Source organism: Pisolithus orientalis, assembly GCF_024613125.1.
Source record: "Pisolithus orientalis strain OTSU chromosome Unknown F5J12scaffold_2, whole genome shotgun sequence".
Taxonomy (NCBI): domain Eukaryota; kingdom Fungi; phylum Basidiomycota; class Agaricomycetes; order Boletales; family Pisolithaceae; genus Pisolithus; species Pisolithus orientalis.
This window is the reverse complement of record NW_026260783.1, coordinates 2,023,671-2,047,392: the sequence shown is the minus strand read 5'-3', so window position 1 is coordinate 2,047,392 and position 23,722 is coordinate 2,023,671. Positions and strand designations below refer to the sequence as shown.

At 50.6% G+C, this 23,722-nt stretch overlaps 11 protein-coding genes across 11 annotated transcripts; 8 read left to right on the top strand and 3 right to left on the bottom strand.

The window, feature by feature from the left end:
• Positions 1 to 244: 244 nt before the first annotated feature.
• Positions 245 to 3,892, bottom strand: F5J12DRAFT_735542 (XFP N-terminal domain-containing protein). The gene is made up of 11 exons (XM_051741990.1): positions 3,344 to 3,892; positions 3,114 to 3,287; positions 2,860 to 2,995; positions 1,926 to 2,810; positions 1,604 to 1,874; positions 1,273 to 1,554; positions 1,147 to 1,211; positions 811 to 1,089; positions 716 to 752; positions 493 to 655; positions 245 to 433 (listed from the first exon to the last, which is right to left on the bottom strand). The coding sequence occupies exons 1-11, from the start codon at positions 3,510 to 3,512 to the stop codon at positions 387 to 389; spliced, it is 2,508 nt and encodes an 835-aa protein (XP_051605177.1). The 5' UTR covers positions 3,513 to 3,892; the 3' UTR covers positions 245 to 386.
• Positions 3,893 to 4,649: 757 nt separating this feature from the next.
• Positions 4,650 to 5,775, top strand: F5J12DRAFT_902848 (uncharacterized protein; the record flags this gene model as incomplete). Its single annotated transcript, XM_051748332.1, has 7 exons — positions 4,650 to 4,653; positions 4,856 to 4,932; positions 5,004 to 5,079; positions 5,130 to 5,319; positions 5,370 to 5,493; positions 5,516 to 5,581; positions 5,701 to 5,775. The coding sequence occupies 7 exons, from the start codon at positions 4,650 to 4,652 to the stop codon at positions 5,773 to 5,775; spliced, it is 612 nt and encodes a 203-aa protein (XP_051605176.1).
• Positions 5,776 to 5,828: 53 nt separating this feature from the next.
• Positions 5,829 to 8,256, bottom strand: F5J12DRAFT_799278 (rab-GTPase-TBC domain-containing protein). Its single transcript, XM_051744268.1, has 13 exons — positions 7,690 to 8,256; positions 7,609 to 7,632; positions 7,461 to 7,557; positions 7,315 to 7,410; positions 7,171 to 7,254; positions 7,053 to 7,116; positions 6,898 to 6,999; positions 6,872 to 6,874; positions 6,683 to 6,798; positions 6,460 to 6,631; positions 6,074 to 6,391; positions 5,956 to 6,023; positions 5,829 to 5,899 (listed from the first exon to the last, which is right to left on the bottom strand). The coding sequence occupies exons 1-11, from the start codon at positions 8,201 to 8,203 to the stop codon at positions 6,176 to 6,178; spliced, it is 1,488 nt and encodes a 495-aa protein (XP_051605175.1). The 5' UTR covers positions 8,204 to 8,256; the 3' UTR covers positions 5,829 to 5,899; positions 5,956 to 6,023; positions 6,074 to 6,175.
• F5J12DRAFT_799270 (uncharacterized protein) lies at positions 8,257 to 10,372 on the top strand. Its single transcript, XM_051744267.1, has 7 exons — positions 8,257 to 8,651; positions 8,706 to 8,928; positions 8,983 to 9,054; positions 9,105 to 9,158; positions 9,213 to 9,884; positions 9,940 to 10,275; positions 10,332 to 10,372. The coding sequence occupies exons 1-6, from the start codon at positions 8,449 to 8,451 to the stop codon at positions 10,096 to 10,098; spliced, it is 1,383 nt and encodes a 460-aa protein (XP_051605174.1). The 5' UTR covers positions 8,257 to 8,448; the 3' UTR covers positions 10,099 to 10,275; positions 10,332 to 10,372.
• Positions 10,373 to 12,509, top strand: F5J12DRAFT_799255 (acetylornithine aminotransferase). The gene is made up of 9 exons (XM_051744266.1): positions 10,373 to 10,514; positions 10,574 to 10,809; positions 10,872 to 10,936; positions 10,997 to 11,171; positions 11,236 to 11,318; positions 11,378 to 11,719; positions 11,772 to 11,849; positions 11,899 to 11,996; positions 12,049 to 12,509. Exons 1-9 carry the CDS (start codon positions 10,444 to 10,446, stop codon positions 12,380 to 12,382), a joined length of 1,482 nt encoding a protein of 493 aa, XP_051605173.1. The 5' UTR covers positions 10,373 to 10,443; the 3' UTR covers positions 12,383 to 12,509.
• F5J12DRAFT_799242 (uncharacterized protein) lies at positions 12,507 to 14,848 on the top strand. The gene is made up of 9 exons (XM_051744265.1): positions 12,507 to 12,770; positions 12,832 to 12,892; positions 12,963 to 13,011; positions 13,075 to 13,181; positions 13,242 to 13,354; positions 13,409 to 13,669; positions 13,722 to 13,785; positions 13,839 to 14,400; positions 14,451 to 14,848. Exons 1-9 carry the CDS (start codon positions 12,625 to 12,627, stop codon positions 14,660 to 14,662), a joined length of 1,575 nt encoding a protein of 524 aa, XP_051605172.1. The 5' UTR covers positions 12,507 to 12,624; the 3' UTR covers positions 14,663 to 14,848.
• A 415-nt stretch (positions 14,849 to 15,263) lies between these two features.
• Positions 15,264 to 17,080, bottom strand: F5J12DRAFT_902843 (Josephin-domain-containing protein; the record flags this gene model as incomplete). The annotated part of the gene is made up of 5 exons (XM_051748331.1): positions 15,264 to 16,252; positions 16,315 to 16,484; positions 16,548 to 16,598; positions 16,648 to 16,706; positions 16,754 to 17,080. The coding sequence occupies 5 exons, from the start codon at positions 17,078 to 17,080 to the stop codon at positions 15,264 to 15,266; spliced, it is 1,596 nt and encodes a 531-aa protein (XP_051605171.1).
• Positions 16,758 to 18,527, top strand: F5J12DRAFT_799209 (autophagy-related protein 27). Its single transcript, XM_051744264.1, has 6 exons — positions 16,758 to 16,879; positions 16,937 to 17,496; positions 17,551 to 17,635; positions 17,737 to 18,031; positions 18,096 to 18,182; positions 18,230 to 18,527. The coding sequence occupies exons 2-6, from the start codon at positions 17,221 to 17,223 to the stop codon at positions 18,339 to 18,341; spliced, it is 855 nt and encodes a 284-aa protein (XP_051605170.1). The 5' UTR covers positions 16,758 to 16,879; positions 16,937 to 17,220; the 3' UTR covers positions 18,342 to 18,527.
• F5J12DRAFT_799199 (uncharacterized protein) lies at positions 18,528 to 20,531 on the top strand. The gene is made up of 2 exons (XM_051744263.1): positions 18,528 to 18,693; positions 18,796 to 20,531. Exons 1-2 carry the CDS (start codon positions 18,632 to 18,634, stop codon positions 20,276 to 20,278), a joined length of 1,545 nt encoding a protein of 514 aa, XP_051605169.1. The 5' UTR covers positions 18,528 to 18,631; the 3' UTR covers positions 20,279 to 20,531.
• Positions 20,532 to 20,660: 129 nt separating this feature from the next.
• F5J12DRAFT_799183 (beta-lactamase superfamily domain-containing protein) lies at positions 20,661 to 22,243 on the top strand. Its single transcript, XM_051744262.1, has 8 exons — positions 20,661 to 20,946; positions 20,997 to 21,178; positions 21,241 to 21,482; positions 21,535 to 21,631; positions 21,682 to 21,716; positions 21,770 to 21,781; positions 21,831 to 21,922; positions 21,977 to 22,243. Exons 1-8 carry the CDS (start codon positions 20,692 to 20,694, stop codon positions 22,220 to 22,222), a joined length of 1,161 nt encoding a protein of 386 aa, XP_051605168.1. The 5' UTR covers positions 20,661 to 20,691; the 3' UTR covers positions 22,223 to 22,243.
• On the top strand, positions 22,068 to 23,680 carry F5J12DRAFT_200735 (uncharacterized protein). The gene is made up of 4 exons (XM_051738383.1): positions 22,068 to 22,822; positions 22,880 to 22,999; positions 23,116 to 23,413; positions 23,480 to 23,680. Exons 1-4 carry the CDS (start codon positions 22,382 to 22,384, stop codon positions 23,572 to 23,574), a joined length of 954 nt encoding a protein of 317 aa, XP_051605167.1. The 5' UTR covers positions 22,068 to 22,381; the 3' UTR covers positions 23,575 to 23,680.
• Positions 23,681 to 23,722: the final 42 nt, after the last annotated feature.

Sequence of the window (23,722 nt, the reverse complement as noted above, 5' to 3'; positions counted from 1 at the left end):
CGACTTGAGAAATTTATCGAATATTTTTTCTGTGGGTAAACGAAGCCTTGCAGAGACTGAAGTACTGGTACCGCGGTCGCCGTCGGCTAAGGTCATCGCTTGTGACTTGTTATCGAATGGGTGACGTATGAATTTAGCACGGAAGTGAGGAAGACAGTAGCAGTGGTTTTCTGGCGATGTGGAGTCCACAGCATGGAGTTGCGGCTGTGCAGATAACTCGGCCAGTTCAATTCACTCCAAGATCCCGCGTAACATCCATTCGTCGAAGTACCGACGCCTCTAGCTTTCCATTGTGAGGCACGTTTGTTCGCATAAGAGTTTGGCCTCGAACATAATACCTAACCTACACCCAACGGTAACATTGCTACAGGTGGTCTACATACTCCTTATTTCTTCGTCTCAAATACAGGCGTGTCAAACATCCCATCAGGATCTGAAGCAATCGTTCAGTTAGTCGCACCATTGCGCAAACGCGCGGGGGGTGACTCTCACCATGGCCGTGTGCATAAATGAACTCCTTGTCCTTCGCAGCACAGTGCATGAGGTAACTCGCTACCTGGTGCGCTACACGGGAGACCTTGCTATTGAAGAGGGCTCCTGCACGAACGGCAGCTGCGGCCAAATGATACCTTGATGTTCCGTTGCAAAGCATCATCTAGAAACCACAGGTTGCCCAGTCAGATTCCTGCTTTGATGATAGCGGCTCTCAACCTACATCAAAAGGAGTTGTAGTTGTCCCTTCCTCACGGTATCTATTAAAGGAAGGGAACATCGTGTCCATGCCCTTGATCATTAGGTATGATCACTTACCCCTCAATTACCATCCTTTCGATCCCATGCCTCCCAAATACCAATCCCCTAATGTCAAGAGGATAACCATGGAAGTTAACGATAATCGACCTATCTATTGTGAACAGCGTATTGAAATCATCGTCGCTCAGAGCATGCGGATGGCTGCCGAATGGACCCAAAATCATGAGGTCCGTCACATTGACAACGCGCACACGAAGGTCGGGTACTTCCTTGCGCAGGAGGGCCGCCGCTGCAATGACCTCGAAGGTGACCTCAGTACCGATGCCAACAAGCACACTGAAAATGTCGGTAAGGATTTCCGCGAATGATCTCGCTAAAGGTAGTAAGACGCACACGTCAGGGTCAACTCCTTCATCGACGCTCGCAAACTTCCAGACAGAAGCTCCTGCAATACAGTGCTATGATGGATATGCCAGTGGTAAACCGGCAATGCGTAACGCCGTATATCCAAACACGCACCCGATCGGCCTCCTCTGGGTCTAGCCACACTGAAGTCGGTTGTTTGCTCCCAACAATAAGATTGATGTAATTCCTGGATCTCAAACAGTGCGCCATTGTAGATAACCAGCAGTTCGCGTCGGGAGGGAGGTAGACACGGGCAATCTTAGGCTTCAAGTTAAGGATTGCACCGATGAAACCGGGGTTCTGGTGAGAGAAACCATTGTGCTCTTGCCGCGCCCATGTCGATGTCTCGATGAAGTTAATAGAGCCTAAGTCTTGCCTCCACTTTGTTTCAAATGCCTGGAGGTCCGTATTAGAACAGGGTTGAAACACGTCGGAGAGGACTGACCGTTTTGGCAAACTTGCTATATTGGACCATCATGGTATGCACGATGCCCAAGAATGCCTCGTAGCTAGGGAACAACCCAGTCCTACCGGTAAGCGTATAACCTTGCAACATTCCTTCACACGTATGCTCGGATAGTATCTCGATGACTCGCCCGTCTTGCGCACGACATGCAACGTCCCACTGCATGCTACGGCCCGTCACCTCGAGAACAGCCCCAAGCTTGTTCGACTCCAACTCATCGGGGGAGAATATCCTGAATCTTGTCGGATTGCTGTAGTACAAATTAGTCCACAATGCGGGGGGGAGGACCGACAATACCCACTCCTTGACCACATACTTGAGAAATTCACCAACTGTCTTCATGCAGCTTGCCTGCGATTGCTTCTGCACACCGAAAGTTGACCAAGCTGGGACCTTCAGCGGTTGGTAAGCAGCATATGCCTCCTTCCTCATTCCCAGTCGTTTATCTCTGTTTTCGGGAACAATCTGCAATAGATCTGGATAGGGTGCACCATCGGACGTGTCCTTGTCACCACCAATGCAAAAAAGTTGCCGTGGACCGTAGCTGGACAACCAGGATTCTAGCATCTTCAACTCCCCCTCATCCGTCTTCGCATTCGGAAGCGGTACCTGATGAGAGCGATACGACCCCTCGATATATTCGCCGTGCAGTTCCTTCGGTCCTGTGAACCCTTTAGGGGTACGCAAAATGATTACAGGCCAACGAGGCTTAATGACAGGCTTCCCCGAGCGTGCAGCTTGTTGAATACGAGCGATTTCCTTCAACGCCCACTCCATGGAAGCGGCGAGGTCCTTATCGATGTCCTCCATGTTCTTGACGATACGAGGCTGGTAGCCATAGCCACTGTAAGGCGGGTGAATCTGTGTAAGACTAATGGCATTCCGAAAGACACACCAGAATAAAGCAACGAGTTCTTTGTCGTCCATGCATCCATATATGGTACGATTGGAAATCTTGAAGCCGTTGACGTGCACGATGGGTAGCACAGCACCAGATACGACCGGGTCAATGAATTTATACCCATGCCAGGCAGTGGCAGTGGGTCCCGTCTCCGCTTCGCCATCTCCAACGACGCAAGTGACGACGAGATGAGGGTTATCCAACGCCGCGCCAAAGGCAACGGACAGCGCATAACCGAGTTCGCCTCCCTCGTGAATGCATCCAGGTGTTTCGGCGTTGATATGGCTACGAACATGGCGCTCAACGACTCGGGATCTACATCAGATTTTCCTACCTCGGGAAACCGCCAGGTGCACTAAACTTTCTGATAAGGTTGGTTAAACCAACTCGATCGCGCGTATACGAAGGATAAAAAGGTGATATCGAATCCTCTAGCCAAAGGCAAGACAGAATGCCAGGTGCGCCATGACCTATCGGTTGTTGTGAGCGCGAGAGTAAGTTATGAGTATGGATTCCAGTTGAGAAGTGCGTTCTTCACAGGCGAAGGCACGATTCCACGGGAGTTGCGTTGGTAAATGCAACACTCACCAGGTCCGACAACGAGGAGAGAGTCGAGGTTGGTTTTCTTGATGATACGATTAAGATGTGCGTATACGAGGGTAAGACCGGGGCACGTTCCCCAGTGGCCAAGTAGACGAGGTTTAATGTCGTTAAAGGTTAACTCGCGTTCAAGCAATACGTCGTCCTTCAAGAATATCATCGCTACAACGTTTCGGCGTCAATACATATGAAGCTGTTAACCATCATAGATAACGCACCCGCAGCAATGTAATTGGCCGCACACCTGAATTTCTGAATGGCATCAAGCTCGGCATTGCTAATGGCAAAGGAGGAGACATCAAGCTGGACACTATTCTCTAGAATGGAGTCGGGGAGATGAGAGGGGTCAGGAGGTGGATCGGATTGAGAGAGGCGTTGACCGGGCATTGTGAGGAGCTTGCGTATGTTGCGGGAAGGACAGCAAGGCTGGTTTTCTCTCGGAGAGAGTCTTGCTATATATCCTCCCGTTGCAAATGAATGGGTTTCATAACTCCGACTGGGCTCTTGGTTTTTAGTATACGAGCGGGGGCTTACGCTCAACCGGTGCGATGGCCCAAGGTCCCATCAGCTTCTCTAGGGGTAGGTACAGAAGTTCCGTGTTCCAGATTACAGCCTGGAAGTCAAATCGAGAACGCCGGTGACAGTAAAGGTCACCAGAGCGGCTTCTTCCGAGTCTCTGGTCTGCTCTGGAGCTCTGGAACCTCATATCTGCCGCAGTAGTTGATTTCATTAAGCTCGCTCGAATGCGAGGTAGTTTTGCCGTGCCAACGGGCGCAGGTCACCAGGTACATAGGGGGTTTGTATAGATAATTTGTATAGATAACACTATTGATCGGCTTTTCCGGCAGGAACCCCGTGGACAATCCCGTCGGGTCTATATACGAAGCTGCCAGCGAGCGCCACGGAACACGATCATGAGGGAGATGTATCAAAATGTCCGTAGCCTCCCCTAGGGAAACCAAAGACTCGACGGAAGACAATCGTTCCTTCTCGCATAAATGATCTGGCAGAAGGATTTGGTTCACAAGCTGGTAACACAGATGGCCACTCGCGAGAATCCTTTATGGGTAGATATGAAACTCACGCCATTTCCGTGCATTCCATGTGACTGGCTTACAATCCGCTTCCCTTTGTTACCACCGTGTCGTCGCAAGAGAGATCACCCTCCGGTTCATCGGCTTCAACGGTCTCCATTGGAAAAACAAAGAACATGCCAAACGGAGAGCTATCGAAATGTACCTATTTTTCTGTTCAGCACGGCTTGGAAACTCGTGCTTACAAGTGTTGAGGGTTGTCAAGATTGGGTGTTTGGCGGAGACGGAGCCGATGATCGAACATATCCGGGCGCGTAAGTAGTACCCAACCATCCACTGCCTAGTATAACAAGGAATCATGTTTTCGCATCTGTCATGTCCCGCTGGTGTATTAGGGAGACTTGACAGTTTAGGTGGTAAGATCAACCTGGAGTGAACCTTCCCTCATGTCAACAGTCACCCCCTACTACGGATGTGGTTTGTAGAAACCATGGGTCTTCGAGAAGTGTCCTCATTCTGCAAGCACTACGATGGCACGTGTACACGTGACCAACGTTGTCAATGACGTCGAGGTGACGCGCAGGTTTTACCTGTACTGGAGGGCGTAAAACAGAAAGAAATCCAATATAAAAGGAGCCAACCGAGCAAAATAACGACCAGTGTTCAGATCACGCCTTGTCATGCCTTCCCCATCAGATCGGGCCCGCCTTGACCCCTACACTAGTCAAGCAGAGAATAAGTCTGTCACTCTGTCTGAGAAAATCAACTGGTGCGTCTTGTGACATTTCGTCGTTTCGTAGCAGAGTCGATCACCGAATATTCAGACTTGTGCACCATAATTAAGGTGGCAAAGACGGGGATGCTTGTTACTCGCAATGCTGAAGGGAACCTGCATTCACGTGCCATGAACCCGGTGAACTGTGGGTTAACCTTTGTGTCAGCTTCTTGAGAATTAATGATATCAATGCAGCGTTGGGCAAGGGACAATTGAATCTCGTTTTCCTCGCCAATAACGTATCTGTAAAGTTCGAGGAAATTGAAAACGATTCCCATGTCAACGTCTCGTTCTTTGATTCCTCTACGACGAGCTGGGTCTCGTACGCGGGAAGAGCTCGAGTCTCTCAAGATAGGGATGTTATCTGCAAACATTGGTCAATGTCGTTCGTATTGATCAGTCCCTTCCTCTGGCCAAGAGTGCTCACCTTGCTAGTGTTGCGGGCTATATCGGCAATTTACAAGATGGTGTTCATACAGGCGACGAGAACGATCCTCGAGTGTCTGCCATCGAAGTAGTTCCGGATGAGATTCGCTATTGGTACACAGAGAAAGGCGCAGTTCCTCGGACCCTGGAAGTAGCTAGCCGGTGCAGTAACCGGAAAAGCAACGTCGCCAGGCGAACTGCATACTATCACGAAAGAAGAAGTGGGCACTCACCTTCGTCCCGCAGGACATTCAGGGCTAATTAGTAACTTTCAGATTCAATTCCTCACACCACATAAGGAGTAATGGCAACGAAGGGAATCCTTTGTCGTTCGCGGCAGTCACACTGTAGTGAAACGGACATATGTAAGTCCGTTTATAGTAAGCACATGTCGTGTACGCTGTATCAGTCGTGAAATGAGGATGCGGAGAGACGAGGCAATCTAACTATTTCCACTTCCTCTGTTCTTTCCTGCATTAGACTTTGAACGAGTATGTGATGACATGGCATCTTCGGTTCGATGCATCGCTTCGGCATAACTATTGGGATCTGGGTATAAGCTCACTGCGTAGCTGGTATACGAGATATTTCTTACAGCAACTTATAGCGAACTAATTCTTCTTCTATTTCCTCGTTTTGGAGCCGGGCCATCACTAGCTGGTTCTGTCGATGGTTTCAACGTGTACGGCACACAATACCCAGGACGGGCTTACCAAAACAACAACATGCTCAGCATTCAGCTGTGCGAGGCTGGTATCAAGCTCCTTCCTAGTGGTAAATGCTATGAGCGACTGCTACACAGCGAAAATTTCTTCTCACACTCTAGCTGTTAGTGCTCGGTTAGCATTCCGCAGGTTGTCAACTTCAATTGCGTGAGCCTCTCGCTTCTTCACGAGATCATGATATTCGTGTGCATAGGCGTCCAACATGAAGGGCGTAATCTTCAACGAGATGGCGTCTTGCACTAAATCGTCCACCCGATATTTTGGCTGGCTTGTCAGTTGCTCTGCTTGTTGTTCAGCTGGACCAACCTATATGTGACTGCTGCATCATCGCCATACCTAGAAATTCTGGTTGATGATTCAAAGAACTATCGTACCTTATATCGCTCAAACACTCTCTGCTTAAGGAATACGAGGATCTCATCGAATTTCATAGACAATAGTGTATCTTCGTTTTTCTGTAACAGAGCCAGGCTGAACGCGAAGATCGATTCGATGCCACTCGCCAGGCATGTGTCATAGATTCGGAACACGATTTCCAACGGAAACCTGAGGCGACCGTTTAGTTCCTGCTTGGAAACGGGAGAAAAGACGAATTACCGGTAGCTAAATAGTGTGAGGAACCATTGCGAGCAAAACATGCTCGACTTGACACCCTGGCGAAGGAAGTGTACATGAAGTACGGGGAGAAGCTCTTCCACTAATCTATCAAACTGCACGACATTAACATAAGTCGCTTCAATCTCAAGCTCTCACCGTACCTGAAACTAGTAGAGGTTGGATAAGTGGAAAGTTGTATACGAATAGGAACTCACTAATCGAAGCTGAAGTTTGGGCATCTCGGGTAAAAAATGACCTCTGAGGTCGTACGAGTACATCAGACGAACGAGCAAGCAAAATGCCTGTTCGTCTGGCATCTAAACATCGACTTCTTAAAACATCTCACTATGCTGAAGTACAAAACTCTCACATTTAGCAGCAACACAGCGACAACGAATGGCAACCCTTGGCAATAGCCCACTTGTGGATCATACCTGCGTCGAACGGATTGGATACGAGACACCGAAGCCCCGAGGCATCGGACTCACAGGGAATAGGCTTTAAGCACATTGAACAAGTTTTCTTGACCGATCCCTTGGCCGTTGGTGAAAAACTCATGGTGCGGAAACGTTCTACGAAAGCCAATCTTAGAGAGTTGCTAGAAGGTTGATGTTATGCGACAGCAGCTCCACCTTCCAAGGTCTCGGGTGATGGATTTCTCGTGCGAACTGGATCCCTTCAGAAGTGCCAGATAGGTGTTCTCAAGTTCGCTATCCTTGGAGGCTGTCCTACCGGATGTCGTAAATTGGTACAATGGAGGGCGGTCGAACAAACGTACATTAGCTGCCACATCATTCCACGCAGCGTGTGCGGTATCCCTTTTTCTATAGCTCTGGCAAGCTTTTCGGGATTTTCAGCAGCATACCCTTGATAATCTACAACCTCATGAAGCCTATCATTGAGTATACATGTGTCGAACAACGTACCGGATATCACAGCACCCCAAAAGTCTACGTGTCGAGTGCAAATTCAGTGACCTTGAAGAGGGAAGCCGACGAAACGCATACCCCAGTCTATACTGTCTCCCTCATCCTTGGCAGCTTCCGCCCGTCGTTCGTTATGTAGTCGTACGAACTCTTCGTGAAGCCTTTGTTGACCGCTCCCAACTACGCGCAACGCGTCGAGATCGCTTTCATCGAATGCTTTTTGGGGGCCGAGCCGCGCAAGGATGTTTCCCCTAGTAAGATCACTTGGTGTGACACTGGAGACCGACTTTTTGTGCGCAAAGTGACGTTGGCTAACCGCTCTTGTGGTGGATTGTGCAGATATTGTGGTCCTGCGTTCGAGTTTATTGGCAAGGTCATTGACTAGCACTTCAGACTTGAGAGATATGACGCTCGCACGATCGGACGACTCTGACAGCGGGATGGTCGAGAAACGGGCATCGTCTTCGAGAACTACGTTGTAGTCTGATCCGGCGATGGAATCCCTGGGTGGGAGAGGGATTTGCCCAGGGTCCTTGGGAGAGAGCAGCGAGTCGAGCGCTGCTGCAGCTGTGGAAGGTGGCCTGTCTGTAGACATGGAACCGTTGCTGGCCTGCAGCACATCAACGATGCAGTTTAACAGCAGCTTGCCACTCTTCACTATCCAAAGAACCTTTTGGTAGCCATTCTCATCTATCAAACCATTCTCATCCCATTACTACCAGTGCCCGAGCCGACGTGAGCTCGGAAGTCTCGGGCAACACAGAGCACTACGTGGCGTGTCCTCGACTGATTATTTCCTGGTTTCCCCTTATCAGCTACTCTCCCAATCTTGGCACGATCATGGTTAATCCTCAGGTTTTCAAGATATCTAGCAAGAACGTTGTACTACCAGACGTTGAAACCCCCCAAGCTGCCGTGATCACAGTCAATATTGACACTGGAAAGATTGTGGACATCGAAAGGGGCACCGAAAATCACTCGTCGCGAGGCGACATCCAGGTAATCGACGTCGGGACCAAGTTCGTGCTTCCCGGAGTCGTCGAGTGAGTATCAACTGTCTCACACCTGAACTTGGATCACAATCTTGGTCACCTCAGTGCCCATGTTCACTTGAACGAACCAGGTCGGACAGACTGGGAAGGGTTCTGGACAGGTACTAGGGCCGCCATCTCGGGTGGAATAACGACCGTAGTAGATATGCCCCTTAACTCTATACCCCCTACCACAACACTGGAGAATTTCCATCTCAAGAAGGCCAGCGCAGAGGGTCAGTGTTGGGCGGATGTCGCATTCTGGGGCGGAGCTATCCCTGGAAATCAGGTATGCTAAAGTTGTGATCCCATGTTTGGCCAGTGTTGTCAACAAGAACCCAAGAAAGACCTTAAACCATTGATTGCCGCTGGTGTCAAGGGTTTCAAATGTTTCTTGATTGAAAGTGGCGTGGAGGTGAGCAGTCAATCATTTCGATGCGTTATCAGTTGTTCACGGACGCCCAGGAATTCCCGTGTGTGGATGAGCACGATTTGCGCAATCACTTGGAACAACTTCAGGTAAGGAGCTGTGAAAGCTATGCATTATGTGTTACCACTGGTCCGTTGCTGTAGGGAGAACCGATCGTTCTCTTGTTCCATGCCGAACTTGAAGGCTCTCCATGTTCAACCGAAGAGACTCTTCCTCTCAATCCTACGCATTATGAGACGTTCCTGTCATCGCGGCCTGATTCCCTCGAAGTAAACGCCATCTCCCTCATCACCCGACTGCAGGAAGAATATCCCTATCTGCGTTGTCATATTGTCCACCTTTCCTCTTCCCATGCACTTCCCATTATCCGTGCTGCCAAATCCCGAGGCTTGAAGCTCACAGTGGAAACGTGCTTCCATTACCTGTGTCTCTTCGCGGGTATGATCCCCAACGGGCACCCCGAGTTCAAATGCTGTCCCCCTATCCGCGATGATAACAACAGAGAACTTCTTTGGCAGGCGCTGGTGGATGGCACCATCGACTTTGTGGTATCTGACCACAGTCCATGCATTACAGAACTCAAGAAGCTAGAAGAAGGGGACGTTATGGGAGCATGGGGCGGCATCAGCAGCCTTGGACTCGGCCTGAGTCTATTGTGGACGGAGGGAAGAAAGAAGGGAGTTACCATGAACCATATAATGTCCTGGGTGAGCCGGAAGACAGCAGAACATGCTGGTTTGTCCGAAACCAAGGGTTCAATCGCTATTGGATATGATGCTGATCTCATCATTTGGGACCCAGAAGCTGAGTTTAAGGTTGGGACTGCTCCGTGATCTGCTTCCAACCAGCCTTTAATGCAAAGGTGAAAAGGTATCCACGGAATCGCTTTACTTCAAGAACAAACTTTCTGCGTTTGAAGGGATGACTCTTCGTGGAGTCGTACTGCAAACATTTCTGCGTGGCTCCGCGGTCTACGATGGCGTCAAGAAAAGCTTTGACGCAGTTGGGCCGCGTGGCAAATTGCTCTGAAGCTACAGGCTATTATTGGGAAATGTATTCGAGGTCGAAAGCCCAATGCTTTACGTGCGGAGTTCATTAGCGAATGACGGGGTTAGTTCGAGTTCATGGGAGACCGTCCGTTGGGAAGTTCGCCTGTACTTACTGGTTGATGGTGGTCCCTCGCCTAGCTAGTAGCTTGAAGGAAATCTAAGTTGCAGGATGAGTGTATGTAGTTTCCGGACGACAGGGCAAAATCAATGAACCATCATCAAGAGACTAAAAGTAACTCAGTCATGGTGTTTGGTCAAACGTGGGGTGGAGTCGGCAAGAGGCGCCCGGTCGCCCAGATCCTCCTTGACTATCACCTCACGTACGATGTTGACTAGGTTCAAATCTGTTTCCGGACGGTATATCAAGGCCGCGTACAATTCGCGGACAACGCCAAGGTGGGTCAACTTGCGACGGAGGTGCCATTTCTCGAGGAACATGTCTCTTGCTTGCCCAGGAATCCCGTTTACCGTATCATATGCGAACCAGCTTCATATTCTGCATTCAAAACTCACGCACAAGGATATGTGACCGCCGCAGACGACCCCGTCGCGTTTGGCCAGCGTCATGTCACCAAAGGCATTGGCAGGCTGACCGAGGCAGTGATGACCAGAGGCGAGGGATCCTACGTCCACTTTCATGACGGGCTTCGTCTCCTGGATTTCACGTGTGGCATTGGAGTGACAAACCTGGGTGAGTTCTACTCAGCCCCGATCCACGAGTCCTGCGAATATCATGCTGTGGGAGGATTGTAGGACATTGTCATCCAAAGGTCAGCAAAGCCGCTGCCGATCAGTGCATGGAGCTCGTCCATTGTCAGGTAAGTAAAGTCCCCACTGACTTGTAATATAGGACTACTGTTCGATCATCGAATTTTCAGTGCAGCATCTCCTTCCACGATTCAACCATCCGTCTCATCGAGAAGCTCATACCGGTCATGCCTGACCCGACACTCGACTCATTTTACTTCTGGAACTCGGGCTCAGAGGCCACCGAGGCGGCCGTGAAGATGGCGCGCGTTATCACGGGAAAGCAGAACATAATTTGCATGCAAGGTATTTTCCGGCGGCGTTCATGGGAAGAAGACGTGGTTATTGATGACTTACTACTATTTTGTAGGTGGATATCATGGTCGGACTTATGGTGCAATGGCTTTGACTAGGAGTAAAACATCTTACAGCGAAGGTTTCTTCCCCCTCATGGCAAGTCATTACACATACCTAGTGATTGCTTCGGCAACTAAGCACTGTTTGTATCACAGCCCGGTGTATTTTCTACACCATTTCCCTTCTGGCACCAACTGGGAGTGGCGCCTAATACTTCTGAAGAGGAGCTCGTTCGTTCGACGCTTTACCAGCTTGATCTACTCCTTAAGCAGCAGACGGCCCCTTGCGACACTGCGGCTATTATCATCGAGCCTGTCCTCGGTGAAGGAGGTTACGTTTCCGCACCCTCTGCATTCTTGAAAGGTCTCAGGGACGTTTGCGATGAACATGGCATCCTCTTGATCATTGACGAAGTGCAGAGTGGGTTCGGCAGGACAGGAAAAATGTTCAACGTTGAATACAGCAGAGTACGACCTGATATCATGGTGATGGCCAAGGTACTTAAGCTGCATCCAATCTGATGTGCCGGCATACTCATTATTAACACAGGGATTGGCAAATGGGTTTCCGCTGAGCTGCATAGTTAGTCGTAGGGAACTTACTGACAAGCTCAAACCCGGATCCATGGTGAGACTACCCAGTGAAAATTTCTCCAACAGCCTAACGCGTCCTGTAGGGTGGTACTTATGCAGGCAACGTTGTTTCCTGTGCGGCTGCAGCGGCTGTTGTGGATGCATTTCAGGAAGAAAATATTCTGGACAATGTCAACGCGCGGTACGTGTGTTCTAGTGCTAATACTCTTGAGTACGTGCGAATTCTTTGGCAGCTCCAAGGAATTATTGGTGGCCTTGAAGGAACTCCAAACGTGTCCAGAGGTGGGCGGGAACATTGTCGACGTTCGCGGACAAGGCTTGATGGTGGCCGTGGAGTTCGCGTCGCCATCATATCCGGCGCAAGACCCTGTTCTGAACCGTTCAGCGCCAAATAATCTTGCGTCACGTGTGGCGAAGCGATGTGTAGAGAAGGGAATGCTCATTCTAACAGCATCTGTGTACGAGGTCATCAGGTTTATTCCACCTTTGAATGTGACTCGGGAGGACTTGAGGAAGGGCTGCGAGGTTTTCTCAGAAGCTGTTGAGGAAATTATCCGGGAAGCGTAGGGGGCATTCTCGATGTACGAGCGACTGTTGTGTTGGATGACCATTGTACACATCAACCAGAGATTTTTTTGTACTTTGTAGCGATTTCAACTCGGCGCCAAATTTGGCTATATATTGGAGTTGTCATGCACACCATGCGTGGGGTAGACGTTTTCAACGTCGCACAGAACTCGTGGCTTGGACCCAGCCTCACCGTGCAGGTTGTACTTTAGCACGAACTTCTCCGTTCTGTTGCTGCTTCCATGGGTTTCTGTAACATTTGGCTTGTTTTCGCCTTGACGGTATTCTCGCCTGCGCTGGCTTACATTCCCGCTCAACCGGTCAACGGCACGAACCCAAGTGAAGGAACGGAAACCAACCGGCTCACATTGCAATGGTACTCCAACGGGTGAGGCGTCCGTTAGGGTGAAGTATCCTCGTCAACCCCTCAACCTCGGTCCTACTTGCAGATCTGACACAGAATTTGTGTACTATCTTCTTGCCGGGGCAAATTCGGACGGCTTATCACAGGTGCGTAGTTCGAGTTCAGCCTCATGAACATATTTCATTGGCATGGGTCGATGTCATATAATTCGAACAGGGACCTTTGTTGCATTTTTCGGAGGATATTGCTGGCTACGGTACCATCAGTGCGTTTCACATCTGTTCAGCGTTCGCTGGAAGCCGTTCAATTGGACCCGGACTACCTTTAGCAACCACTCCCTGGATTGCTTTTGTCTCGTGTGACACGAACTCTACCAACGCCACCCAAGAGCTGGACATCTTCACACTGGCGCAGGAACGCGGGGCTCAGGCTGCTGTGAGAAGTAACCTTCTTTCCGATGCTGGCGAGGATGCTGATTTATCGCGGCTGATCCAGTTGCTTTATTCACTTTATTCAGATTCATGTGCTCTCAATCCTGCATACACAGATCCCGATAACTTCGACCGTGTTTTTGACGTTTTTACAACGGAATCCGCTCGGGTGTCAAAGTGGGCATTTTTCTCGAGTTTTCACCGCTTGCTGCTGAGGTGTCGACACCACAGGTTCATCGAGTATGAATATAGCTTGTTCGGAGCAAACGGGACCTACTATGGAACATACAACGCAACCATGTTGAATGAAACCGCATCTGCTGTGAACCGGAGCATTGCATTGGGAAGTCCGGTTGCTCCCGGAATGATATTTGCAACACTCCAGTCTTTTAATGCAACGGCTGCACCTAACAACGGTTCTTTGGATGTGGGTAGTACTGCGTCTAGTTCAAGTAATAGCGGGAGCGATTCGCAAAAGACCGGGCTCGCAATGCAAGGCTTCTTTCAACTCGACGAGCATGACCCTTATGACTACTTTCCCCAGGATTATATTATACGCCATCACAGGCTGCGTTTCGGCTTTGTTTTGCCTTGTAATCATTTCTGGGGTTCGTCGCTTTCGCCATGATGCTAGTTGGTTTGTGTCGTTCATTGTTCTCAGGCTATTCGCGCTATCCGCCATCCTGACCGATATGGACCGCGCATGCCCGAACATGGTGGCGTCGGCGACCCAGGCCAAAGCCGAGCGAGAGGGCTGGGACGGGCGATACTGGACACATTCCCGGTGGTCAAGTTTGGAACGTCTAGCGAGCCCGTCACTCGAACGAAAGACCTCGAAGAGCCAGCACACGTAGAGATGGCCGTGACACCTGTTTCTCCGCAACCCGATTCGGTAGAGTTAAGGGAGGTGGTTGGGGCTCCCAGTGACTCGTCTGAAGGCAGGAATCTAGGACCGGGTGGTATTCCAGATTCGGGCCCAAATGAGGAAGCTTTACCCACTCCACGGCTGCGGTCTACAACAGAGACAGGGCAACAATCTTCAAATACAGGTGATGTGATGCCGGAGACCATCGGCAGGGAGACGTGTCCGATTTGTATTATGGGCTTTGAGGAAGGCGATGACCTACGGGTTCTGCCCTGCGAAGGCAAACACAGGTTCCACCAGGCGTGCGTGGATCCATGGTTGCTGGAGCTATCAGGTTCTTGCCCGCTGTGCCGACAAGGTGAGTGACCTGCCGATCTCGCTGCTATACATACACATTTGGCCATGCAGACTTTCATGCGTTGGAGGCGATACTTACTGGGGAACCAAGTAGCGGCGAGCAGGATGGTTTTCGACGTAGCAGTCAAGCGCTTTCACTTGGGAGTGCACAGAATCGCTTTTCTCGTTACCTGCGATATGCACGCGGTCGACAGCATAGATCACCAACTAACCCAGGAGGGACTGCGGAGACGAGTGAAACGCCAACCACGCTGTTGTCGTAGCATATATGATCTTGCTCTATAGTTTTTATGTTGCACATTTGTATGAGCGTGTATAGTATGAGCTGGCAGGGTTATCGAGTCCACCTGCACGCGGCGGCATCCCGTTATTCCTGCCACGTCCGCCAATCGAAGGTTTACCAGCGACAGCGGGGCTTCCCTCCAGATATGCTTTGAGATCGACAAGATTCCTTGCAGGAATGCGTGCGCTTTATTAGCCCGATTTTTAGGAGTTCATGTACTTTCGAAGTTAAGGGAAAGTACGGCTCAGAGTTGAGTCTATTTCTCAGCCCGAGGCAGGGGTCAACCGCCATCGCCGTAGTGCCCGCCTACCTTTCTCGCGTGCATCGCTCCACCAGACCAACTCAAGTCCACCTCAGGAAATCGGTAGTAACTTCAGTGGCAACATGGACAGCAAGACAGCGTGTGTTGTACAATTTTACGTGCTTATCTGAGTAATTATTCCAGGAATCTTTGATTGATATCATCAGCATCTAGGAGGTGTAATTGTGAACTGCACTTGCAACGATGAGGAAATATGAAATGAGTTCTTGGGAATGCACGAATCAGAGCCCGGCGGAGACATGTCTCGAGATGAAGTTGATCATCCTCCGAACCTCGCCAGACGACGCCTCCGTATCTCTTCTATGCTAGGCCCTGCCTCCTGCGGCGCCTCCGATTGAGCGCAACTAGCATTGTCCTCACTATCAGACTCCGTTCCTTCCTCCGTCGCCTTCGTCTTCTGTTCCGAAGAAGTGGTTGGTGCCGATGGGGGTGACGTAAATCGCTGAGAAGGTCGTGGGGGTGGACTAGCTGGCAGCCTAAATCCAGAAGGCGCCGTTTCCAGAGATGCTTTGAGGGCGGCCTGTAAGTCCGCGTCGTCGTCGTCGTATACCCGGTGCACCTGCTCAGTCAGTGGAGTTGGGCGGTAGTCACCATCATCCTCCTCATCACCGTCATCGACAATTATGTCATGCCCCTCCCCCAAATCGGGGTGATCAACTAAGGATGCCGCAATAGCTCTCCGCATGTGCTCGTCTTCTTCATCCTGTGCCGAGGATCCGAATGATCCCTCTTGGCGAGTCGGGCCGAATTGCGCGGCTTCGGTTTCATATTGCTCTCGCAGAGCCATCTCCTGCTCTCTGCGCATCCTCTCCATAATGACGCGGTTCCTTTCCATCGAGGCTCTCAGAGGATCTGAATCTGGATTTCTGTGTGTCTCTCGGGCGGGTGGGGAGCTACGGTGGATCCAACTTGAAGACGTCGTTGCGTGTGGTACCTCTCTATTACGAACACCTGGAATATCACGATCGCTTGGAATGAGAGGAGGGGGGTAAGGGGCAGTGCCAGGCACGCTGACCCTGGATGTGGCAGATGTGCCACGGTGATCATCATTCGCCAAGGAGGCTTGTAAAGCGGCCTGCAAATCCATATCCTCATCCTCATGCCCTGCGTCCAATGGTGTCCTTTTCGACATAGACGATAAGGGTCCATCGGATGACAGTTCTGGTACAGTTTCTGCCAATTCATCGGCTTGTGTGCGAGGGAGATCGCTCCCAGAATCAGTGGGTGTTACCACGAATACAGCATACCCTGTAAACGAGAGGATACAATTGAGGATAATCTGTACACGAGCGACAAAGTCAATCGCTTACCATCTTGTTCTGCCTGTTGAAGAAACATGTCGAGATAAGTTTTTCCAATCCAGCGAGGCTCTGGCTCGCTAGAGTCCAAGTTGAACCAATGGCCACTTTCGGGTGTGAGTCCGAAGCGGCGAAGAGTATACCAGTGCTGGTTGTGATTGAGTATGAATGCCAATTGTGCGCTGCGAGAAACCCGTGTGAACAATATGTACATAACAAATGACGAAAAAGAAACGAGAACGTACTACGGCTTGTTTTGGTGTGATCGAGTGGCTTCCGAACCCCATCGAACGAGACTGAAGCGAGCTCAGCGTTAGCATGATGCTTATTCAACCCGTTACGGACCTCAAACCCCATAAGTTTAGGGCACTTTCTAGCACTTGTACTGAAAAAAATCCTGGAGTCTTCTTTAAAAAAAATAGAAAAAGTTGATCCTTATTCGGAGTTGAACCCCACCCGTATCGTCCATGTTCATGCTGCCTCCACCACTGTTAGATTCACTGTTGTAACTGTGCTCCAGGGCGTCTAGGTTACGAGCCAGATCAGACAAATCGGGTGCGGTGAACTGAACCGATCGGTGAGTGTAGTGCCGCTCAATTTGCGTAAAATGAGACCTACATAGTGTCCTTCTGAGCGGAAGTGGATTTTTAGTGCAATCACGCAATCTAGGCCTGGACTTACGGAGAAGCGAGTTTAGCGCATGCTGTGCGCAAAGCATGGATCCCTCCTGCTGTCTCTCATGGTATATGAGAGGTGAGAGTCTATCGAGGCCCACCATGACAGATGAGAGCACTGCCAACAACCCGGCAGCAGACAGCGCTGAGACTCCTAAAAGCAATCGCTATGTGGATTATGTAATGGCTGTCTTCGACGCACTCTCTCCGTTACAGTTTCATCATACAGCCGAGCCAGGAGCTTATGATGCTGCGGAGCCACGTTGGGACCACGCTTTCCCAGGCGTTCTCAGCTTTGTTCTTCCTTGCGACCATCTTGGATGTCGCAGCTCAAGGACATGGAGCACCGTTCGATTGCGAGCCAATTGTCGACGGCGTCAGATACGATTTGACCGGTTTGAAGGGCTTGCAGGTCGTGCAATGGGAAGTCGAGTCACCGCCGAGCAAGTTCATAGACGAGCTGAGGTTTGATCTGTGCGAGATGCTGCTTTCAGTGGGGGGAAGATCGACTGAGGACCAGGTTCGCATCCTTGAAGTCGTTTTGGCGGCTATCCTGATTGGTGGAGAATCGTAGTGTCCGTCCGGTACGGTTGCCTGTCTCACGAAGATAAACAGAAAGGGCGGGCAGGGCACAGACAGAATAACAGCTGTGGTACCCTGTTGCACACGTATCTTCACTTAACGCTCAGACTTTCCATCTCCCATGTACGTCCTCCCCGGTCATTTCTTGCCGGACATGTCATCGACGTTTTTCTTGCAGCTTCGGAAGGCCTGTCTATAGTATTACATGGCCTCCCTTATCCAAGCTCTTCCCCAGACTCGGTGCCTCAATCTCTCAGGATTCATCTTGCATGTGCAGAAAGTACCTCACATCCACTGCTTGCATCTTATGAACATGGACAAGCAACCGTGGAGTGGAGCTCTCGTTGCGCGTGTAAGGCTCACCAAGGACAACCACCATCCCGAGAGGATGAAAAACAGGGTGGCAACGAGGAAAATCCTGATGACGTACCTATAGAACACATCGGGAGTGGTTTAGGCTTTTTCTTCTTGATGTACGTTTATCGATTATGATCTGTTCGCGGTAACGCTGTTCCCCAACATTAACTTGGTTAACAGGCTTCTGTTCGCTTTCGGTGCCTACATCGCTTTAGGCGTCTACTACAACTATTCAGCCTATGGCGCCCGTGGGTTGGACTTGATTCCGTGAGTGCGCCTATGCTGACGTGGTGTCCTCTTGCTGAATCCCACAGACATCGAGACTTCTGGAGAGAAGTACCTTACATGCTACAGGATGTTGTTCACCACCTATGTTCGAATGTTCGACCGCGGCATTCCGGCCGCAGGGGTTATGTTGCTGTCTGATCCATCGTTGGGTGTTATGGGTGTACATAGGGTGTGTTGGACAATGGCTTTGGACCATTCTATGGACCATTCTACGGACTTGGCTTAGGTACCTCCTGTCCGCCATGTAGTTACCCGTAAGTAACTTGTGTTGTGATGCTGTCGGCCTACTGGAGCCACCGGCTAATTTGATGTTTGAGCCTCGTGACCGAGACGCGCGCCACGAAAGTTGAACGCTCCTGTCTACGTTCACTCTACTGCACCTATCATTGGCTCTCATTTTGAATACGCTTGCTAGAATAACTCGTACCATGGGCAAGGCAATGGCATACGTTGTAACCGTAGGCACGGAGCCTGGCGTTTATGACACGTGGTACAATTCCACTTCATCGTCGATTGACCGTGTCGAAACTGACCAATAACGCGTTCATTTTTGCTTAACTTTGGGCTCTTCCGCCCGGGTACTTGTTCATAGGATCGAAGCTTCGTGGAAGATTCGGGGTGTTCAATATCCCGTATACCAGGGTTTCCCAACCAGAGAGGAAGCCGAACGAGTGTTCCAAGCAGCGTTGGCAAGAGGAGAGGTTATGGCCGTTTCATCTGTTGGGGGTAAAAGCAGAAAGAAACATACGTCCACGAAAGCCGCTGTCAAGCAAGAGAAATCACCTCCGTCCCCGGTGTCATCCGAGATATCGCTGTTAATGACACCTAACACGAACGCGAAGGAGACATACTCATTCACGCAACGAGGGGTAATTCCCTCTCCTCCTCCTTCTCCCGTTGGCAGGTTGCACAGAACGTCAAGGGGGAGTTCAATCTCGACACCGCCCTCTCCATCGACAGAGGTCACGCAACATGGGACGGTAGATAAGGACACGCCTTCAGCTTATGTTAAGTGGATTTCACCAGGGACAGAATTTGGTTCGCCATTGGCGCATTCTGACAGTGTCGAGGAATCTCCATTTGCCCTGATGGGTAATCGGTCGGGATGCAGATCGCCCAGTAAGGGCTTGCGGACGCCAGCCTCCAGCGATGTTGAAGAGCATGAACTAGGGGATTTTCCTCCGCAGAGCAGGGTTCAGGTTCCCGTACGCGGGGTGGCGTACCGGACCCTTGATGAACTCGTTATTGAAAAGAATATCGACTCTCGTATTTGGCTTCCTAGACCTGTCCCGCGCGAGTTTGATCCTGCCAAAGTCAAACGCCGACCCCTGACAAGGCCACCAAGTCCAGCAAAACCCGCTTCCTCAAACAGTTCCTCGTCTTTTAAAACACCTCCGGAGTGTTCGAAGACAAAGCCCCACATATCTAATGCCGAGAGTGCCAATGTCAGGACCAGTCGCGGTAGACCCTCGTGGCTCACACCAAGTTTATCATTGCCAGCCCTACCATTGCTAAATTGCAGGGCGTTCACAAAGACGTGTGAGCAACCGGGGGCCATTGATTTGCACACGGGGTGGTCACCAGAATGCGGTAATCACATTGATTCCCCGCAGAACAGCTCCCACATTCAGCTTGTCCGACACGAGGACGGCAGCCAAGCTAGTGCTTTTATAGTTCATTGCCCTCCTGGCTGCCTTCACGAGTCTTGTGTTTCGTCCTCTCCTCTTATCTTCTCGGTCGAAGAAGTTGCAAAGTCCAAGTATGTTGACGTTGCAGTTTCGCCGATTTTTCGAGAAACTCAAGCAACTTGCAACGCCATGAAAGTCGGATTGCCAGTAACTGGCGAGTCACACGACGGCGACTTCCCTTGCGATGTTGACGTTCGATCGCCGATGGCTAGAGGGACCCAACTCCCTTTCAGCGCCACAACACAGTACGTTCCTTGTTTGCATCTAGTCTTGCATTCAGTCGTCATGCTTGATGCGTTCAAGTATAGACATAGTTCCGCAATCTTTATTGATCATATGTTCTCGAGGTTTCTGTTGAGGGTCGTGCTTGCTCACGCACTCTTGTAGGATGTTGACGATTCTTGGAAGGCCGACGCCTCCGACACAGTCTCCTCAGTCGCGAAATATGGCCTAGGAGTAGGGAACGGTGGCGAATCACCGCGTCGAGTTCCCGTTGTCCATATAACGCATTGGATGTCGCAAAATGTTGCGTCTCATGGATACCCTTGCATACGTCGAGTGTAGTTGCTGTACCGTTACTTTGCTTGTCACGAGCATATCACTACTTCACTTTGCGAAGCAGAAGGGTCGCTGAACGGACTTGCAAGACATTGTGTCTGTCGATATATGGTGGGTTACGCTTTCCATAAGCAAAGCAGTGAAAGTTCCTCGTAGTCGAATCGACTGTTTCGGTTCGCGAAGCCGCAGTATAACACGCGATTACGTAACCCACATACTCACCCTCTTTATACGCGACCATCATGCCGGCCGACCTGCCAAGTCATCACAGATCAGATGGAGTGAATAGTTGGTTTGAAAATCCGTGGCCGCCAGCAAGGTCCTTGTTTCAGTTGTTCATCAAGTTGGTCTCTCTTCCAGCCGTCGTCATTCGTGCACAACCTCTCGACGGCGTCGAGCTCATCCAACCTGTCACTACCGTTAAACCTGATTTCTCGGTGCTCGAGACCAAAACTTCTAATGAGTATTGCCTCCATGCGACTTGGCTGGGACATGCGGTCTGCTTTCATCCGTCCATCACCTGTCCGTCCCATTGATTAAGCTTCAGGGTTATCTTGTGCAGTCACCCACAATCAGAGGCACTCCAGGGGCACGCATCGCCTTTGACCCTATGTTCTCGGAGTGCGCTTACAAGTCTAGTTTGTTTAATGGCCTTCGCCGTCGGCTACCTCCACCCTGCAAGATCGAGGCCCTGCCTGATATTGACTTCGTAGCTATCAGCCACAATCAGTGTGTACAACTACATCGTTTTATCTTGCAACTGAAAGCTTTCCGATGTCATGACGCTACAGTTATGACCATTGCGACATTGATACGTTGGTGCAAATTTGTGAAATGTCCAACAGCAAGTCTGATCGGACCAGTCCCCTCCGGTTCCTAGTACCCCTTGGTGTCAAAAAGACACTGGTTTCTGGGGGTATCCCGGAATGTCAGGTGATAGAGATGGACTGGTGGGAATCGATTGCATACCGGCTCCCCTCTGCGCCAGATACTAGGATCGTAATTGCATGCACGCCGTGTCAACATAATAGCGGTGCGTAATTCGCAGTTTCTTATACTTTCTCCGACACGTTCTCTGTGGGCAGGAGGGCTGCTGGATTACAATAAGTCGTTGTGGTCGAGTTGGGTAGTTCAAATCCGAACCGTCGAAGATGAAACCATCTCTTCAGTTTACTTCGCAGGGTACACACGCCTCAGTCATTTGATTTCGTCACTCATTTCGTTCTCTTCAGGGACACTGGCTACCGCACCGGAATGGGACCATGTCGTGAGTTGCACAGAAGTGATTTAGGCTAACTGCCATTGACCATTAAAACCTAGCTATCTTTCGGGGTAAGCTAGTCCCTTCCTTCCGTACAATTTGCTTCCTTATGTTCGATAGAAATCGGGCAGAAATACGGACCTTTCGATGTTGCCATGATACCCATATGGCGTGGTGCCTCACTCAGCTTCCTCGGCCAATTAGGCTACCAGGTACAACTCTCTTCTTCTCGTTCAGGTTCTCACTTCGTAGCTGAGGCTGGATAGCTGGCAGATGATACCCACCTAGCTGTGACCCATGCGTCCCCAGAGGATGCTGTGCAACTCGCACGGGACCTTCGTGCTCGTCACTCCCTTGCTATGCATTTCGCAACATGGGCGGGGAGTGATCACGAAGCTAACGAACCATTATTGAGATTAGCACGTGCACGTAGTGGTGATTGGTGGGAGGAAGGAGGTTTTGGAGCACTCAATGTTGGGCAGACTGCGACCATACCCATCGAACGCACCTAATGTTACAGAGATGGTTGTTTGTGCTATTACTATCGTAATGTGAGCTGTTCGCGTACAGACCTGCAGAGCGGTGGCGAGCTGGCCTTGCCACGGCAACAACGACGATCAATCTAAGTCACTCAGGACGTCCAAGCCGAGGAAGACGCAGAATAGGACGAGATGTCTCCGTGGTCGCCCTCGACGCCATCTTCATCACTTCCTGTAGTGGATGCCGATGGATCTCACCTACTTTCTGAACCTCTCCCATCTTACCTTGCGCAAGATACGGGCCCACGCGGTGCCGATCTCTCGCTCTCCGAGCTTTCGCTGTCAGACAGGCCTCTCAGTCGGGATGGCCCTCGGTTCAGTCTTCTTGCTCCACAACCTGTGTATACCCGGGATTTCTCACACGAAGAGAGTGCTATCACCGAAGACGATGAGTTTGCCGACGGTGCAGAAGTTAGCACGGAGGACGCTGCCAATGAAACTATTCGGGGACCGGTGGATACTGCAAAAACCCGTGAAGACAAACTTCAGCGCGACCTATTCATACTCAAGCGGCTCAACGACTCGTTTTCGGTCCTCAACAATGCACTAAGCTCTACTAAAAGTGCTACGGAGGTGAGTATGCACTACTGAAGATCACTTGAACTTGACCGCTCACGTCAGTGAACGCAGCAAGTAGCGGAGCAACTTGCACAGACAGATGCGCTGCTAGACAAATATGCGAATATGCTCTCCAAATCGGAGGGAGTTACTCGACTTATATTTGACGAACGATGGGAGGGCGCGGAAGCGGTGAGTTATACGCACATTCACCGCAGTGTATGCCATCGGACGGCGTCTACTGGAGTGCTAACTCCTCGCTCAAATGGGCGTTCAACGTCAGCATGACACTGATCATTACACTGCAGGACGAGGATACTATCGCACGAGAGCGTGCAGAAGCTCTGGAACGTGCGAGGCTCGAGCGGGAACGAGCAGAAGCTTTGCGCAGGGAAGCAGAGGAACGTGCGAAACGCGAAGCAGAGGAAAGGGCCCGACAGGAGGCAGCAGCAGTAGCCGCTATTACGAAAACAACATCGTCCCGTGCACGGGGGACGACCACGAACGCGGGTAGCGGCGTCCGTGGAGTGAGAGGTACGAGAGCGACTGCAGCTGCTGCTATGGCTGCGCGCAGTGGGGGTAGAGGCGGGGGTGTTCCTCGGGGAGGTATGTACCACCAATTCTGCCTCGTGGAATTCGTTTCGTTCATCGGGCAATGCATCTGGTTGATAGGTAGCGTCCCTAGTTCGAGGGGAGGAATACCCCGGCCGAGCTCAGCAGCGAGTAGAGCATCTGGCGTACCGAGAGGTATATCTAAGAGAGGCTAAAGGTATATCATAGGCGGCTCCGTGTACTTGGGTCCCAAAACATTCTAGACAGACTTTTAGCCCGCCCTAACTCAATTGACAACACCGAACGACAGCCATGGACTTTTCTTTCGGGTATTTTTGCTAGATTCGCAAATCAATTGCCAGC

What these genes read in the sequence shown, in the direction of transcription:
- F5J12DRAFT_799242 (XM_051744265.1), top strand. Translation starts at nt 12,625, where the DNA reads ATGGGTTTCTGTAACATTTGGCTTGTTTTCGCCTTGACGGTATTCTCG. An exon ending in CAAAAGACCGGGCTCGCAAT is followed by an intron (nt 13,670 to 13,721) that starts GCAAGGCTTCTT and finishes TACTTTCCCCAG; the next exon opens with GATTATATTATACGCCATCA. An exon ending in TTGCCCGCTGTGCCGACAAG is followed by an intron (nt 14,401 to 14,450) that starts GTGAGTGACCTG and finishes TTGGCCATGCAG; the next exon opens with ACTTTCATGCGTTGGAGGCG.
- F5J12DRAFT_799255 (XM_051744266.1), top strand. Translation starts at nt 10,444, where the DNA reads ATGTTGACTAGGTTCAAATCTGTTTCCGGACGGTATATCAAGGCCGCG. An exon ending in AGCTCAAACCCGGATCCATG is followed by an intron (nt 11,850 to 11,898) that starts GTGAGACTACCC and finishes CGCGTCCTGTAG; the next exon opens with GGTGGTACTTATGCAGGCAA. An exon ending in CTGGACAATGTCAACGCGCG is followed by an intron (nt 11,997 to 12,048) that starts GTACGTGTGTTC and finishes ATTCTTTGGCAG; the next exon opens with CTCCAAGGAATTATTGGTGG.
- F5J12DRAFT_799199 (XM_051744263.1), top strand. Translation starts at nt 18,632, where the DNA reads ATGGGCAAGGCAATGGCATACGTTGTAACCGTAGGCACGGAGCCTGGC. An exon ending in CCTGGCGTTTATGACACGTG is followed by an intron (nt 18,694 to 18,795) that starts GTACAATTCCAC and finishes ACTTGTTCATAG; the next exon opens with GATCGAAGCTTCGTGGAAGA.
- F5J12DRAFT_799209 (XM_051744264.1), top strand. Translation starts at nt 17,221, where the DNA reads ATGATGCTGCGGAGCCACGTTGGGACCACGCTTTCCCAGGCGTTCTCA. An exon ending in AATAACAGCTGTGGTACCCT is followed by an intron (nt 17,636 to 17,736) that starts GTTGCACACGTA and finishes TTTTTCTTGCAG; the next exon opens with CTTCGGAAGGCCTGTCTATA. An exon ending in CGTGGGTTGGACTTGATTCC is followed by an intron (nt 18,183 to 18,229) that starts GTGAGTGCGCCT and finishes TGAATCCCACAG; the next exon opens with ACATCGAGACTTCTGGAGAG.
- F5J12DRAFT_200735 (XM_051738383.1), top strand. Translation starts at nt 22,382, where the DNA reads ATGTCTCCGTGGTCGCCCTCGACGCCATCTTCATCACTTCCTGTAGTG. An exon ending in CTACTAAAAGTGCTACGGAG is followed by an intron (nt 22,823 to 22,879) that starts GTGAGTATGCAC and finishes CAGTGAACGCAG; the next exon opens with CAAGTAGCGGAGCAACTTGC. An exon ending in GATGGGAGGGCGCGGAAGCG is followed by an intron (nt 23,000 to 23,115) that starts GTGAGTTATACG and finishes ATTACACTGCAG; the next exon opens with GACGAGGATACTATCGCACG.
- F5J12DRAFT_799183 (XM_051744262.1), top strand. Translation starts at nt 20,692, where the DNA reads ATGCCGGCCGACCTGCCAAGTCATCACAGATCAGATGGAGTGAATAGT. An exon ending in TCTTCAGTTTACTTCGCAGG is followed by an intron (nt 21,632 to 21,681) that starts GTACACACGCCT and finishes CGTTCTCTTCAG; the next exon opens with GGACACTGGCTACCGCACCG. An exon ending in TCGGCCAATTAGGCTACCAG is followed by an intron (nt 21,923 to 21,976) that starts GTACAACTCTCT and finishes GAGGCTGGATAG; the next exon opens with CTGGCAGATGATACCCACCT.
- F5J12DRAFT_735542 (XM_051741990.1), bottom strand. Translation starts at nt 3,512, where the DNA reads ATGCCCGGTCAACGCCTCTCTCAATCCGATCCACCTCCTGACCCCTCT. An exon ending in GGCCAATTACATTGCTGCGG is followed by an intron (nt 3,288 to 3,343) that starts GTGCGTTATCTA and finishes GAAACGTTGTAG; the next exon opens with CGATGATATTCTTGAAGGAC. An exon ending in CAACTACAACTCCTTTTGAT is followed by an intron (nt 656 to 715) that starts GTAGGTTGAGAG and finishes TGTGGTTTCTAG; the next exon opens with ATGATGCTTTGCAACGGAAC.
- F5J12DRAFT_799278 (XM_051744268.1), bottom strand. Translation starts at nt 8,203, where the DNA reads ATGTCTACAGACAGGCCACCTTCCACAGCTGCAGCAGCGCTCGACTCG. An exon ending in GTGCTTAAAGCCTATTCCCT is followed by an intron (nt 7,117 to 7,170) that starts GTGAGTCCGATG and finishes CGTTCGACGCAG; the next exon opens with GTATGATCCACAAGTGGGCT. An exon ending in TCGCTGTGTTGCTGCTAAAT is followed by an intron (nt 7,000 to 7,052) that starts GTGAGAGTTTTG and finishes GTCGATGTTTAG; the next exon opens with ATGCCAGACGAACAGGCATT.
- F5J12DRAFT_799270 (XM_051744267.1), top strand. Translation starts at nt 8,449, where the DNA reads ATGGTTAATCCTCAGGTTTTCAAGATATCTAGCAAGAACGTTGTACTA. An exon ending in TGATTGAAAGTGGCGTGGAG is followed by an intron (nt 9,055 to 9,104) that starts GTGAGCAGTCAA and finishes ACGGACGCCCAG; the next exon opens with GAATTCCCGTGTGTGGATGA. An exon ending in ATCACTTGGAACAACTTCAG is followed by an intron (nt 9,159 to 9,212) that starts GTAAGGAGCTGT and finishes CCGTTGCTGTAG; the next exon opens with GGAGAACCGATCGTTCTCTT.